General features: G+C 41.2%; 1 protein-coding gene and 1 long non-coding RNA gene across 2 annotated transcripts in view; both read right to left on the bottom strand.

The window, feature by feature from the left end:
• The window catches only part of cyb5a (cytochrome b5 type A (microsomal)), a 46888-nt gene extending 33572 nt beyond the window's left edge, over positions 1-13316 (bottom strand). Inside the window, exon 1 of the mRNA XM_078540058.1 lies at positions 12929-13316. Within this exon, the coding sequence (XP_078396184.1) occupies positions 12929-13054 (126 nt within the window). The 5' untranslated portion in view covers positions 13055-13316. The remainder of the gene's footprint in view (positions 1-12928) is intronic.
• LOC144679557 (uncharacterized) lies at positions 999-12577 on the bottom strand. The gene is made up of 3 exons (XR_013576367.1): positions 12531-12577; positions 10586-10679; positions 999-1088 (listed from the first exon to the last, which is right to left on the bottom strand). It is a non-coding gene; the product is annotated as an uncharacterized LOC144679557 (long non-coding RNA).
• Positions 13317-16482: the final 3166 nt, after the last annotated feature.

A 16482-nucleotide genomic window follows, 5' to 3' on the forward strand; every position in this document is an offset into this window, starting at 1 on the left:
TCCCTCTGGGACACCCTAGTCCACTCCTCCATCACCCCCTACTCCTCAACCCCCACCTATGGCACCTCCCCATGCCCACGCAAAAGATGCAACACCTGCACCTTTACTTCCTCTCTCCTCACCGTCCAAGGGCCCAAACACTCCTTTCAAGTGAAGCAGCATTTCACTTGCATTTCCCCTAACTTAGCCTACTGCATTCGTTGCTCCCAATACAGTCTCTTCCACATTGGAGAGACCAAACGTAAACTGGGTGACCGCTTTGCAGAACACCTGCGGTCTGTCCGCAAGAAAGACCCAAACCTCCCTGTCACTTGCCATTTTAACACTCCACCCTGCTCTCTTGCCCACATGTCTGTCCTTGGCTTGCTGCATTGTTCCAGTGAAGCCCAACGCAAACTGGAGGAACAGCACCTCATCTTCCAACTAGGCACTTTACAGTCTTCCGCACTGAATATTGAATTCAACAACTTTAGATCTTGAACTCCCTCCTCCATCCCCACTCCCTTTCCGTTTCTTCCCCCTTCCTTTTGTTTTTTCCAATAATTTATATAGATTTTTCTTTTCCCAACTATTTCCATTATTTTTAAATCTATACCTTTTATGCCCTGTTAGTCTTTCCACCCCACCCCCACTAGAGCTGTACCTTGAGTGTCCTGCCATCCATTCTTAATTAGCACATTCTCTTAGATAATATCACCACCTTCAACACCTCTTTGTTCTTTTGTCTGTGACATCTTTTGATTATCTGCTCCTATCACTGCTTGCTTGTCCCTACAACCACACCCCCCCACAACTTCTCTCCCCCCACCACCCCTCCCACCTTAAACCAGCTTATATTTTACCCCTCTCCTAATATTACTCAGTTCTGTTGAAGGGTCATGAGGACTCGAAACGTCAACTCTTTTCTTCTCCGCCGATGCTGCCAGACCTGCTGAGTTTTTCCAGGTAATTCTGTTTTTGTTTCACATGGATGACGCGCTATCTATAAAGCTACTTGTCTTTTACATGATGTAAGCTCTGCCCAGTCAAGCATCCTCTTGAAGGCATGCAGAGAATTAACACAGCCAGCAATTTATTCCAGAGGCTCTCTGGAAACAAACACAATATACATGTATCCTGACTCTTAAAATTTAAACTTGCATCACCTGATTCTGCCCAATCTATTGAATTTGAATAATCTACCAATGGGGTCACTTTCCAGCCGTTGAAATATTTTAGAGCACTAAATCTACGCTGCTCTGAACTAAATAGGCCCAGATCCTTAAGCCCAAGTAGTTAAGGTTCCTTAAACTAAGAATAATCCTCATAGGTCTCCTTTGGACTTTTTGCATGATCACCATATCCTCCATAAGGACCAAAACTAGCACAGTGCTCCAAACCGACCAGCAAACTGTAGAATATCAAAATACTGTCCTCAAATTTATACCAGAGGGTCTATTAATAGAACACAATACACAGCTAATTTGAGCTACAGTTTCTTTACATTGCTCATGAACCTTCAGTGATCTGTGAATAGTGACACCAAGATTTTTTCCTCTCCCAACTCCGAGTATCGTTCCCTACAAAAGATACCTGTATTCTGTGTTGGTGCTGCCTGCATGCAGGACACTACATTTCTCTAAGCTAAATGCCATCTCTTGGTTTTGCTTATGGCTGTTTATGTCTCCCTCATTTGCATGTGGTTTATACTGGAAAATAAAAAAACAATATTTTAAATTGTATACACAAAAACAGCTGTGTAATATCCTTAGAAATCATATCCCACTCTACCAACTTTAAAATAAGGTCAATTCACTTATGAATTCTTCTAAAAGCTAGTTATTTCCTTTTCTCTGACCCCTAGTTTCTTTCTTGCTTTCACAGTAATAATCCACATTGGAAGTATAAATCTGAACACAGGCGGGTCAAGACCAGGGCACTACATTCATTTAAGAAGTGTTCAAATGTTGCAGTGGGAAGATAGTAGGATTGGTATTCTGGAAGAATGAGGTCTCATCGCCTCAGACATTATCATCTGAGGCCATTTTGCGTAATTCAAATCTGCAGAATGTGGATCCAGTCTATCTGGAGATTCATGCAGGTACTGGATTTGATCAGCAGTTTAAACAAACGAAGCCCCATCCATGAGTATAACTGCATGGACATAATCTGGAATAGGATGTGACTGACCATGGATCAAAACATTAGAAAAAAGCTAGAAACATAACCAGCTATTAAAATATATTTTAAAATTATTTTAAATTTGCTGGAGCGCAGCATAAGGGCCTATATCATGATTTTATAAGATGAGAACACAACTGGTTCTTCAAAACTGACTAAACCAGCATGACACAGCTCCTGCTCCCCTGTACACTGCATCTGGAATAAGGAAAGAAACATTATTAATTTTTGACCTAAAGGGGTTTGAACTTCTGTCTAAAGCATTGTGATAAAGTGTGAAGTGAGTAAAAGCCATTGAATCGAGTCTATTTAACTAATCAAATTCAATTTGAGCTTGTACAGACTTTCCAAATTTACTTGTTCTCCAAATGGAAGCCAAGAATAGAAAAGTCTAGCACTTTCTGATCTATAGGGCAGTAAAATGAGGGAGGGGGAATGAATCTATTATTTAACCCTTACAAGCATAGGATGGTAAAATAGGAAATACTCACCCACATTACTCATTTTTCAAAATATACATACCCTATCAAACAGTATCTGAACAAAGATGACAATAAAAACATAGTTCAAAGTTTTTGCATTACTATATTATGGCGATGCATCATATGAAGATGCATGCAATTACAAAAATAATGATGAAAACCATGAAATGGAAATGAAAAAAAAAATTTGGGCAGTCAGATTTTTTTGGTCACATTATATACAGATCTGACTCTATGCAACTTGACATAGGAACTTATTTAAAGGCACTATGTTAAAAAAAGCTCCTCATAAGACTAGTCTTACTAATACAAACTAAAAAGTTCAGCTATATTCACATGGTGAATTAAAGTTTTAAATTCCAGAAAATTTTCCATGATTGCCCGTCAGGTATTGATACTTATGGAGCTTTGGACACTCTCCTGAAAGTTGGCAAATTTTGACACAGAAAATGTCAGACATATCTTTCTGTCTTAGATACAAAGGAGGAGCAGGCCAGTCAGCCCCTTGAGCCTGCTCTGTCATTTAACTCGATCATGGCTGATCTTCTACCTCAACACCATCTTCCTTCACTATCCCCATATCCCTGGATGTCAGTGGTATCTAGAAATCTATTGACCTCTGCTATGAACATACTTAGTAACTGAACTTCACACCCACTGGGGTAGAGAATTCCAAAGACTTACCAACCTCTGACTGAAGAAATTCTTCCTCATCTTGGTCTAAATGACCTACCTCTTATTCTGAGACTGTGTCCCCAGGTTCTAGACCCCCAACCAGAGTAAATATCCTTCCTGCATTCACCTGTTGAGCCCTGTAAGAATTTTGTATACTTTAATAAGATCACCTCTGATTCTTCTAAACTCTAGAGAATACAGGCACAGTCTCTTCATTATTTCCTCATATGACAATCCTGCCATCCCAGGGATTAGTTTGGTGAACTTTTGTTGCACTCCCTCTCTGGCCATTATATCCTTACTTAGGAAAGGAGACCAAAACTGCACATAATACAACAAGTATAGTCTCTATACAACTGCAGCAAGACTTCCTCGCTCCTGTATTCAAATCCCCTTGCAATAAAGGCTAACATACCATTTGCCTTCCCAACTGTTTGTTGCACGTACATGTTAGCTTTCAGTGACTTATGAACAAGAATACCCAGGTCCCTTTGGACATATCACTTCCCAATCTCTCCCCATTTAAGAAATACTCTGCATTTCTGTTTTTCCTACCAAAGTGGATAACTTCACATTTTTCCACACTATATTCCATGCCACACATTTCAAACAACTCTGGTCTCTTAATTCAATTCCAGGGCTGAAGTGGAATTTAAACTGAGGTCATCCATGAGGTTTTGCACATTTCTGGAATATTTTTCATCCTGCTCATGCATAGGCTATTTGGCAGATCAGCCAAGATGAGCACTGACAACCTCCAAATGTTGTTCTGTTCTACCCTTCCACTAGAAGATAGAGATTTAAAAGAAAATATTTTTTCAGGCCCACAATATATACATCCATCAACACAAAGATCACCAGCAACGACAACATACTGGACTTTGCTGCACTTTCAAAGAAGTTATCGAAGCTGGATAAAAGAAATGTTCTTCTCAGATGACACACTGATTCTTCACCAAATTTGAGGTCACCTTTTAGATTTTATCCACTTTTCTTCAGCAGCTCCCTGCGCACGTTTTCAAAACAATTACAAAGATCTTGAATCATTGTCAATGGAAAACTCATAACTCCTTAAATTGGTATAAAGAAATGAATGAGAGAACCTCAGCATTAAACTTTATCACGTAACCAGAAGCAATCTCACCTCTTGAGTCAGAAGGTTGTGGATTAAAATCCTACTCCAGAAGCTTGAGCACAAAATGAAGGCTGGCACACTAGTGCAGAATTGAGAAAGTGCTGCACTGTTGGAGGTACTGTCTTTTGGATTAGATATTAAATTAATGAGACTATTCAAAGAAGAGCAGGGGAGTTCTCCCCAGTGTCCTGACCAATATTTACTCCTCAAACAACATCACCAAAACAGATTATCTGACCATGTATCTCATGGTGTTTCTGACACATTGCTGTGTGCAAATTGGCTGCCAGATTTCCCTACACTTTAAAAAGTGCATAATTGGCTATAAAGCATTTTGGGACATCTATACTTAAATAGAATTATTTCCCTTTATTATACTAGATGCAGCATGTACTAAATGCAAATTGCATCATTCTGCAAAATTGGAGTTGTGTTATTTTAAGGCCCAAAGTCTAAAGGCAAGGTAAACAAAGGATTTGGGCATTCTGAGGTTCAGATCTATGCACACTGATGTGTTGCACTGCTTTTAAATACACAATGAATTGGTAGGTAAATAGCAGAAACTACTTCCACTTGTTTGTAGTGTCTCTAACACTGAAAAAAAGGCATAAAAACAAAAAACTGTGGATGCTGGAAATCCAAAACAAAAACAGAAATACCTGGAAAAACTCAACAGGTCTGGCAGCATCGGCGGAGAAGAGCAAAGTTGACGTTTCGAGTCCTCATGACCCTTCAACAGAACAGGTTCTGTTGAAGGGTCATGAGGACTCGAAACGTCAACTTTGCTCTCCTCCACTGAAAAAAAGGCCCAAGGCACTTCATCTATGTGCAATCAGATAAAGATCGACACCAAGCTAAAGCAGGAGCTATTAGGAAAGGTGGTCAACAAAAGAGGTAGGTACTGGGGATTGTATCGAGGGAGAAGAGAGTGGTGGAGAAGCAAAAAGATTTATGAAGGGAATTTCAGAGCTTAGGACCTAGACAGCTAAAGACCACAGTTACCAATGGTGGGGTAAAAGAACTGAGGCAATCGCGAGGCCAAATATGGTATCACTAAAATGCAGAAAGTGCTCTTCCAATAAGGACGTAGACAATCTTTCAGGACTGCTTAAGCAGTTACCGTTTAAGTTATCCTGAAACCATTATCAGAAAAATGCTACTTTTTTGTTTAAAAAGAGTTCCATTTGATAAAACATACCAAGTTTCCCAAAACATCCAGCTTGAGTGTACTTTATGAAAATTGAACCATCCACCAATTCCCATATCTATGCATGCAAAAAAAAAGTGCCACTGAGTGCATGTATTGTTGGATAAGAAGTCTAAATGTTTATTTTTATTTTATACAAATCTAATTTAATTTGTAGTTGGCAATAAATTGAAAGCTATTTGTCAATAAACTGAAAACTAATGCTTAAATTCTGCAGTTGCCAGTCTTAAATAGGGTTTTTTCAAGGGTTCCAGTGAAAGAGCAGCTTAATTAAAAACCAGCTGAAATTGGATCCTCATTAAGTGACTCAGCTAGGGTTTTTGTGTTAGGGGCCAACTTAGTGCAACTTACAAAAGAGTGTCTGAGTTGAGCGCATCGGGAAGTTAAGAGGTGTTTAGTCGCTTTTGCCTAAACATTTCCAGCCTCCAGGAATTGATTCTTGCTCTGCTACAGGAGAAGAAGCTGGTCATTTAGTGAGTATCTGGTAAGTGATTAAGGTTTATTCTATTCGAGAGGTGAACGGGAGAGGATAAAAGGCGCCAATCGAGAGGCCTGCCTGCAGTGAGAACAGCGGTGGAGTGACGTCATGAACCACAATGTGACACAAGTGCAGGGAAAGTAGCTGATTGGTGAGTATTCCTAGTCTTTAAAATAAAAGTAGAAGTAAGGTCTTTAGTTTGCATTTAGCTTTTTTTCTTAAAAATAGCTTAAGTATAAGATTGATACTGGTGTAAAAAATATAATTGAATAAAATATGATAGTGATGGCAGGACGGGTGATGTGTTGCTGCTGCAGCATGTCGATATTGCTGGACACCAAGGTGATCCAGAGCAAACACATCTGTAGCAAGTGTTTGCAGCTCAAGGAGCTTCAGATCAGAGTTGAGGAGCTGGAATCCGAGCTGCAGACATTGCACCACATCAAGGAAGGGGAAACCTGGACACTTTGCTCCAGGAGGTGGTCACATCCCTCAGATTAGGTCATTCAAATTTGGCCTGTGATCAGGGACAGGAGAGTGTGACTGCAGGTGAGGCAGATATAGGGACCCTGTGGGTAGCGTTCAAGAAGCCTTGGCCCCTGCAATTGTCCAACATTTATGAAGTTCTTGCTGGGGACTGTAGGGAGGATGAGTGAACTGACCACGGCACCGTGGTACAGGGAGCCATTCAAGTGGGAGGAGGAAATAGGATCATAGTGGTGGTAGGGTACAGTATAATTAGGGGAACAGATACCGTTCTCTGCAGCCGTGAGCGTGAAGCCCACAGGCTGTGTTGCCTGCCCGGTGCCAGGTTTAAGGAGATCTGCTTGGGGCTGGAGAGGAAATTGGAGTGGGAGGGGAAGGGAGGGATCCAGTTGTCGTTGTGGTCCATGTTGGTACCAACAACATAGATAGGACCAGAAAGGAGGTTCTGCTGAAAGAATTTGAACAGCAAGGAGCTAAATTAAAACCTCCAAGGTAATAATCTCAGGATTACTACCTGAGCCGCTGCAAACTGGCATAGGGTAAATAAAGGAGGAGTTGAATGCATGGCTCAAAGATTAGTGTGGCAGGAATGAGTTTCAGTTCATGGGGCACTGGCATCAGTACTGGGGTAGAAGGGAGCTGTTCCGGTGGGACAGGCTTCACTTGAACCATGCTGGGACCAGTGTCCTAGCAAATCAAATAACTAGGGCTGCAGAGAGGGTTTTAAACTAAATACAGGGGGATAAGAGGGTTCTGGAAAATGGATTTGTAGGCTTACAAAGCAAAAGGATATGGCAGCATTGCAGGGCAGCTATTTAGGTAATGTTACCCAGAGTGGGAAAGGAAGAGACAGAGTGTACAAACATAAAAAAAAGTAGCAAACAGGGTGATAGGGGGTAAAAATGGTCAAAAGGCAAAATTAATGGCTTTTTACTTAAATGCAAGTAATATTTGGAACAAAATAAATGAATTAACGGCACAAATAGAGGTTAATGGGTATGATCTTATAGCCATTACAGAGACATGGTTACAAGGAGATCAAAGCAGGGAACTAAGGGGTATGTGACTTTTTGAAAGGACAGATAGGAAGGAAAAGGTGGTGGGGTAGCTTTATTAGTACGAGATGGAATAAGTACAAGAGCAAGAAATGATCTTGGATTGGAAGATGTAGAATCCATATGGGTAGAGGTGAGAAATAATAAGGGGAAGACGACATTGGTGGGAGTAGTCTATAAGCCCCCTAACAGTAGTTATACTGTAGGACAGATAATAAATCAGGAGATAATGAAGGCATGTAAAAAAGGCAGTGCATTAATCATGGGTGACTTTAATCTTCATGTAGATTGGTAAAATCAAATTGGCAGAGTTAGCCATGAGGAAGAGTTCATTGAGTGCAATGGGACAGTTTCCTAGAACAATATGTTGTGGATCCAACCAGGGATCAGGCTATTTTGGGTCTGGTAATGTGTAATAAGGCAGGTTTATTAAATGATCTCAGAGTAAAAGATCCCCTAGGAAACAGTGACCATAACACAGTAGAATTCAGCATTCAGTTTGAGAGTGAGAAACTTGGGTCGGAAGCAACTGTGCTAAGTTTAAAGAAGGGTAATTACAAAGGAATGAGGGCAGAGTTGGCTGGAGAGAACTGGGAAAGAGGTTTAGCAGAAAAGACAGTTGATAAACAATGGCAGATGTTTAAGAAAATGGTTCATAGCTCACAAGATATATCCCAGTGAGGAAGAAGGATTCTAGGAAGAGGATAAACCAACCATGGAAGTTAAGGATAGTATCTAATTAAAATACGATGTGGCAAAGGTTAGCGGTAAGCCAGAGGATTGCGAAAGTTTTGAAAAAACACCAAAAGATGACCAAAAAAATAAAGAGGGAGAAAATAAACTTTGGGGATAAACTATCAAGTAATATAAAAACTGACAGTAAGAGCTTCTTTAAACATAAAAAGAAAGAGAGAGGCCAAAGTGTACATAGGGCCCTTAGAGAATGAGGCTGGGGAAATAATAATGGGAAACCAGGAAATGGCAGAGGAATTGAATAATACTTTGCATCAGTCTTCATGGTAGAAGACACTAATAGCATCCCAAAAAATACTGAATAATCAAGGGACAAAGCAGGGGGTGCGGGGAGGAGGAAATAAATACAATAACTATCACTCGAGAAGGTGTTCTAGGGAAACTAATGGGGCTAAAGGCTGATAAGTCCCCTAGACCTGACGGGTTGCATCCTATGATATTAAAGGAAGTAGCTACAGAGATAGTGGATGCACTGGTAGCAATCTTCCAAGAATCCTTAGATTCTGGAAAAGTCCCAAAGGATTGGAAAACTGCCAATGTAAGACCCTTATTCAAAAAGGGACGGAGACAAAAAAAACTATAGGCAGTTAGCTTAGCATGTCATTGGGAAAATGTTAGGGTCTATTACAAAGGATGTAATAGCAGAGCATTTATAAATACATAATCTAATCAAGCAGAATCAACATGGCTTCATGAAGGGGAAATCATGCCTGACAAATTTATTAGAATTCTTTAAGGAGGTAACAAGCAGGATAGATAAAGTAGAACCAGTAGATGTAACATTTGGATTTCCAAAAGGCATTCAATAAGGTACCACACATAAGGCTACTTAATAAGATAAGCGCCCATAGTGTTGGGGGTAGTATATTAGCATGGATAGATGATTGGCTAACTAATAGAAGACAGAGTTGGGATAAGGGGGGCATTTTCAGGATGGCAACTGTGACTAGTGGAGTGCCACAGGGATCAGTGCTGGGGCCACAATTACTTACATATTAAATGACTTGAATGAGGGAAGTGAATGTACTATCGCCAAGTTTGCGGATGACACAAAAGTAGGTGGGCGGGCAAGTGGTGAGGATGACAGAGCCTACAGAGGGATATAGACAGGTTAAGTGAGTTGTGCAAAAACTTGACAGGTGGAATATAATGTGGAAAAATGTGAGGTTCTGCATTTTACAGGAAGAATAGCTGAATATTATTTAAATAGAGAAAAACTGCAGAAAGCTGCAGCACAGAGGGATTTGAATCCCAAAAAGCTAGCATACAAGTTCAGCAGGTAATCAGAAAGGCAAATGGAGTGTTGGCTGTTATTTCAAAGGGAATGGAGTATAAAAATAGGGAAATTTTGCTAAAACTATACAAGGCACTAGTTAAACCACACCTGGAATACTGTGAACAGTTTTGGCCCCCTTGTCCAAGGAAAGGTATACTGGCATTGGAGGCAGTCCAGAGAAGGTTCACTACATTGATCCTGGGTATGGAGGGATTCTCCTGTGAGGAGAGGTTGAGTAGGTTGGGCCTGTATTCATTGGAGTTTAGAAGGATGAGAGGTGACCTTATTGAATCATATAAGATTCTCAGGGGGCTTGACAGGATCAATGCTGAGAGGTTGTTTCCCCTTGTGGGAGAGTCTATGACCATAATTTCAGAGTAAGGGGTCGCCCATTTAAAGACAGATGAGAAGAAATTTCTTCTCTCAGATGGTAGTGAATCTGTGGAATTCTCTACTGCAGAGGGCTGTAGAGGCTGGGTCATTAAGCATTATCAAAGCTGCGATAGACTGATTTTTAATCAGTAAGGAAATTAAGGGTTATGGGGAAAAGGCAGGAAAGTGGAGTTGAGGATTATCAGATCAACCATGATCTCAATGAATGGTGGAACAGGCTCGATGGGCTAAATGGCCTACTTCTGCTCCTATGTCTTATCGTCTCATTCCTTCAGCAACTGAAGCCTTTGCAAAATACAAATCAAGTTCTCTAAAGAATACTTCCCAACATCCTTGAAAATTAAGTCAACAAAATCGGTTCATAGGAACTAGCCAACTCGCTTTCAAGCTTACTTTTGCAATCTTATATTAGCCCAATGCACGTGTACCAATATCTAGCGTACCATGCATTCAAAAGGATTTACAATAGATAAAATTCATTATACCTTATGTACTTTCTTATCTCTTCATGTACCTCTTAGGGCCCACAAACCAATTCAGATACCAAGTTGATCCATCACATGACAGTTTGAAAAATTTCTAAAAAATTGACGGTTAAACTGATTGTGCAGCTTTCCTAATCTACAGCAAATAGTATTTGCAGTGAAGTCATATTTGCAAATGCGAGTCAACTGTCAGATTTTGATGTGCGTTGCATAAAGTCAAACAGGCCTTTGCCAAAGAGTTGCATTAACAAGCAAAAGTAGTAATGTCAAACATTAAGATAGAAGCAAAATATTGCAGATGCTGGAAATCTGAAATAAAAACAGAAAATGCTGGAAAAAGTTAACAGGTCTGACAGTATCTGTGGAGAGAGAAACAGAGTTAACATTTTGAGTCCGTATCACCCTTCTTCAGAGCTAAAGAGGAGTAAAAATGTGATGAAATTTACACGGTTTAAGGTGAAGTTGGATAGAAGGCCAACGATAAGTGGGGGCAAAGGAGAGATTGACAAAGATGTCATGGACACAAGACAAAGGAAGTGTTAATGGTAGTGGTAAGGGCTAAAGGTGGTGCTGATAGTGGCATAATGGTAAGATATTATTAAAGGTATTATTTAATGTTAAACATTAGTTGCTTCAATGGTCTTGGAAGAAAGTTAAGGCTTGCCATACCTGAAAAGTTTTTTTTTAAATTCCAAATTCCCACTACCATCACAAATTTAACAGAAGTATGTGCTTGATGTAAACTTCCGTTGAGACATTGCCGTCCTCTTTGCCCTAGTATATTCAGGATAACAGTGGGAGTACAATAACACTAGTTATAACAAAAACTAGTTCTGTACATGTTACAGAACTAGCATTCCAGAGGTAAAAATAGAAAATGCTGGAAAATTTCAGAAGGTTTGACAGCATCTGTGGAGGGAGAGTTAACGTTTCGAGTCCGTACGACTCTTCAGAGCTAAAGAGAAGTGCTTGGATGAATAATCTGAAGGTCTGAATTCAAATTCCAGTGTAAGAACAAAGCAATAGGACAGGAGTAGGCCATCCAGCCCCTCAAGCCTGCACCGTCATTCAATAAAATCACAGTTGATCTGATCATGGCCTTAACTCCACTTTCCTGCCTTAACTTCCTTGTCAATCAAAAATCTGTCTAACTCAGCCTGTACTGCTCACTGGGGAAGATAATTCCCAAAGGTTAATGATCCTCAGGGAAGAAATTCCTCCTTATCTTAAATGGGACACCCATTATTTTTAAACTATGTGCCCAGTTATAGATTCCACCACAGAGGGAAGCATCCTCTCAGCATCTACCCTCAGAATCTTTTGTTTCAATAAGATCACCTCTCATTCTTCTAAACTCTAATGAGTATAGGTGCGACCTCAACTTTTCCTTATTAAACAACTGTTTCATCCCAGGAATAAATGTAGTGAACCTACTCCGAACTGCTTCCAATGCAATACTGCTCCTTAATTAAGGAGACCAGAACTGTATGCGGTCCTCTAGGTGTTGTCTCACTAGTATCCTGTACAGTTGTAACAAGATTTCCTTTCTTTTATACTCAATCCCTCTTGCATTAAAGGCCAACATTCCATTTGCCTTCCTAATTACTCAAGGTATGTGCATGCTAACTTTTTCTGAATCATGCACAATGACCCTTAGATCTCTCTGTACCTTCAGGATGTTTTCCACAAGATCCTAGAGATACAGAGGCACTGTTGGAAAGTACATCCCAAGCTGAGCAAACTCTCTCAGAAACTCAAATGCAAGTAACAAACCCAGCCCAAGATGTCAGAAAAAAAAACCCACAGCCCCAAAATGAACAGGTTCACCTGATTTTTTACCCGAGTCCATCAAATCATAAAACATTTTTTCTTATATATAATTAGAGGTAAAATCTAAACTCTAATGTGACAAATATATGATAAAATGCCTGTATAGAGGGAGTACATAAGGGAGAAGCCTATGGAACAAGGAACTCTGCTGCTCGACTCAGCAATGTTGGTACACAATTAATTTAGAAAGCAATAAAGGTCCAAAGAGTTCACACACATCAGTTAATGTTATAATCAAAAGTAGTTGCTAAAACTCAGGGAACACCACGGCGGTGGCAAACGCTTTCTGGTTTTATACCTTTAATAGAAAATTATTTAAGTTACACGTTTAAAAAAATCCTGTACGTTTCTCTTGTTAGGGGCAAAGCTGTCGATTGAGAAAGTTTACATCGTTGAACATTACGCCCGCTGTTTGTGGCAACATGGGGGGTTCTGATACTAAATTAACTGGGGGAATAACAAAGTTGCCACAACATTCATTCAAACGTAATCAGGGCATTTGACATAAGCTACCTCCTCCAGAAACGTAGTCACGTCGTAGATTTTGTTGTGAATGCTAATCCAGGCACTGCTCCCGCTGCTGTGTCGCTTTAACTCTTCCAGCCGGTAATACTTCACTTCTTCCTTGTTCTCAGCCATATTGGAACAACTTTCAGCCAAATCAGCCCGCACAGTAACTCAGTCGGCTCAACTACTTTCCTCACACTCATTAGCAGTTTCACACAGGTCCGGCCCAGTCTCAGAGCTTCATTGGTTGGTCGGGCTGCCACTCAGATGACGCCACAATACGAGCAGTTCCAAACTCTGCTGCTGGAGAAGGTTCAGTGGGGATTTGTCAATGAGCTGGTTCTGGAAGGTGCTGTTGGAGGCTGTGGCGTTTCTCAGTCCGCCTTCGGCTCAAATCATCTACTTGAGGTGTCAGCTGTGGCTCAGTTCATAGCACCCTCGCCTTTGAATCAGAGGGTTGTGGGTTCACGTCCCACTCCCAGAAGCTAAGAACTGTGATTGTACTCGAAAGAGTTGCAATCTGTGACTGTTGATAACTCAAAAGAGTTTTGGCTCAAATCATCTACTTGAGGTGTCAGCTGTGGCTCAGTTCATAGCACCCTCGCCTTTGTATCAGAGGGTTGTGGGTTCACGTCCCACTCCCGGAAACCAAGAACTGTGATTGTACTCGAAAGGGTTGCAATCTGTGACTGTTGATAACTCGAAAGAGTTTCGGCTCAAATCACGTGCATGCTGCCCGAACCTACATCACCAATCCTCAGGGCACTTAGTGGAAAGTAACTTTGTGTGTTAGTTTCCAAAATACGAATGTAAAACCTGTCTTCCAACAATTGGGTTCATTTACCATCTCTTTTCAAAAGTTTAATCGACTGCAAACCCATCTAACCATAATTGGAATCATCAGATATATGCCAAAGCTTGAAGCCAGACTACTCAGGACTGACAATCATTTTGGTGTGATCCAGCTCTGAAGAAGGGTCATATGGACTCGAAACGTTAACTCTGTTTTTCTCTCCACAGATGCTGCTAGACCTGCTGAGTTTTACCAGCATTTTCTGTTTTTGTTTCAGACTTCCAGCATCTGCGGTATTTTATTTTTATAATCATTTTGGTTTATTAATTTGAATTGTTTTATTTATGTTTTATTAAAACTAAATATATATTTAAATTAATTTAAATTACATTCGTCAATATATTTAGATTAATTAGAATTTTGTTAGTCAGCCTTCTTAATTATTAAAAACAAAAAACTACTGCGGATGCTGGAAATCCAAAACAAAAACAGAATTACCTGGAAAAACTCAGCAGGTCTGGCAGCATCGGTGGAGAAGAAAAGAGTCGACGTTTCGAGTCCTCACGACCCTTCAACAGAACTGAGTATAGTTAGGAGAGGGGTGAAATATAAGCTGGTTTAAGGTGGGCGGGTGGAGAGAGAAGTTGAGAGGGGGGGGGAGTGGTTGTAGGGACAAGCAAGCAGTGATAGGAGCAGATAATCAAAAGATGTCACAGACAAAAGGATCAAAGAGGTGTTGAAGGTGGTGATATTATCTAAGAAAATGTGAAAAAGACATCACCATTCACTTTCACGCGCAGCCTCACATCGCCATTTGGCCTTATCTCCTCTTGAGACTGCCTCATCAGCCCTCACCATCTTGAGGCCACTTGCACAGACCAACTTGTGCCCCCACACACACCCTGGGATACCCCCTTCCTCGGTGCAGCCCTCACCTGTAGCATCTTCCCTTGCCTGAGGCCACTTCTGCCCCTTCCCCAGCAAGCCCTAGCCCTGCAGCCGTACATGGCCATCCCTTTCTTACGGCTGGTCTGGTAGGTAGAGACCTGTTTGTGAGCCCCCCTAAAAGTGATGTGGTGCTGTTTGCAAATCCTGGCGCTGATGACCACGAGTGCTGCCCAAAGCAAGTTAGGCAAACAAACCTCGAAGTCCCGAGCGAAGTGCAGCTCGCCAGGTGCACATCACTTATGTGCAGTTGTGAAACATGTTGGCAGGCAATCACGCTGACGTGGGCAGACGATCCAGCATGGGGGTATGAGTCCAGCGGGCTAGCCTTATGCAGATGTATTACAATAAGGTTCCTGATGCCCAATGGCAGGGAACGCGGCCCGCCATCGATGGGCTGAGTGGATGATCGCAAACATTGTGAAGCCGATTTTTGGCCTTCTCACCATATTGTCCGCTCACGCTGCCGAACAAGCTTGGTTTATCTCTTTTTTTTTATTTCTTCACTTGGCATTCAGATGGCGGTTATCCAGCCATTGGTACCTCATCTGGACACATCTTCTGTTTCTTTGCTTTGCCCACTATCACAAAACCTTTTGTCATTTAATCTCTCCTGTCCTCCACCCTACCATAGACCTTCCCTTTTGCTCTTCCTGCTCCCTCCCCCCTTCCATTTATTCAAAACCAATTTCTTTCCTGCCCTTCCTCAGTTCTGATAAAAGGCCATCATTGACCTGAAATTTTAGCTCTGTTTCTCTCTCCACAGATGCTACCTGACCTGCTGAGTATTTCCAGAATTTTCTCTTTTTATTTAGATGTCCAGCATCCACAGTATTTTACTTTTGTATTAGTCTTTAAAGTCATTACTTTGGAGAATAGGGAACCATAGGAGCATAACAAGAATAGGAGCAATGTGAATACAGGTCAAGTATCCATTATCTGAAATCCTCAGGGCCAATCGCATTTCAGATTTCAGCTTTCAGATACCGCATATAGGCCGAGGCCCACTTACATTACAATAGCCTAAGCCTAGGCTAGCATAATCTAAAGTAGGTAAAATGGCTAGAAAAGCAAGATGTATCATTGAATAATAAATACAGGGTACCTGTAATACGTTCCCACCCATGGTGCTATCTGCAATTCTGCTTATAGGAGAGGGTTCAGAGTATCAATGTGAAGACAAATGACTAAATTCCCATGCTAAAGGTCTGGTGCGATCGGCGAGGTTTGTGTTAGTTTGGGTTGGGTCAGCTCAGGTCAGGGATGTCCCATGCTTAAGGTCTGGGGCAGTCGGCAAGGTTCGTCTCAGCTCAGGTTAGGGACTTCCCGTGCTAAAGGTAGGGTGCAGTTAGCCAGGTTTGTGTCATGTTAGGACGTGTTGGCTCAGGTCAGGGACTTCCCATGTTAAAGGTCAGGTGCAGTCGGCAAGGTTTGTGTCAGATTAGGTCAGGGACTTCTGCGCTAAAGACTCGTGTTGGCTCGGATTATGTCAGCTCAGGTCTGGGACATCCTGCATTAAAGGTTGGCTGCAGTTAGCAAGGTTCGTGTCAGCTCAGGTCAGAGACTTCCCACGCTAAAGGTCGATGAGGTTCAAAAAAGTTTGGTTTTTGGATGTGTTGGGTTTTCAGATTTATGGATAAAGGATACTTGACCTATACATGACACGTTTCACAAAGAATTCAGGTAACAATGTTTTGGAATAATTGAAGCTTATGAAGTGTGGAAGAAGGCAGGCAAATGAGGAGGACGTTTGGGAAGTCAATCCTTGACATAATGAAGAGATGTACTAGGGATTCGGTGAAAGAGGGAGAAGATAGCGATA

Source organism: Cetorhinus maximus, chromosome 4 (assembly GCF_964194155.1).
Source record: "Cetorhinus maximus chromosome 4, sCetMax3.hap1.1, whole genome shotgun sequence".
Lineage (NCBI taxonomy): Eukaryota > Metazoa > Chordata > Chondrichthyes > Lamniformes > Cetorhinidae > Cetorhinus > Cetorhinus maximus.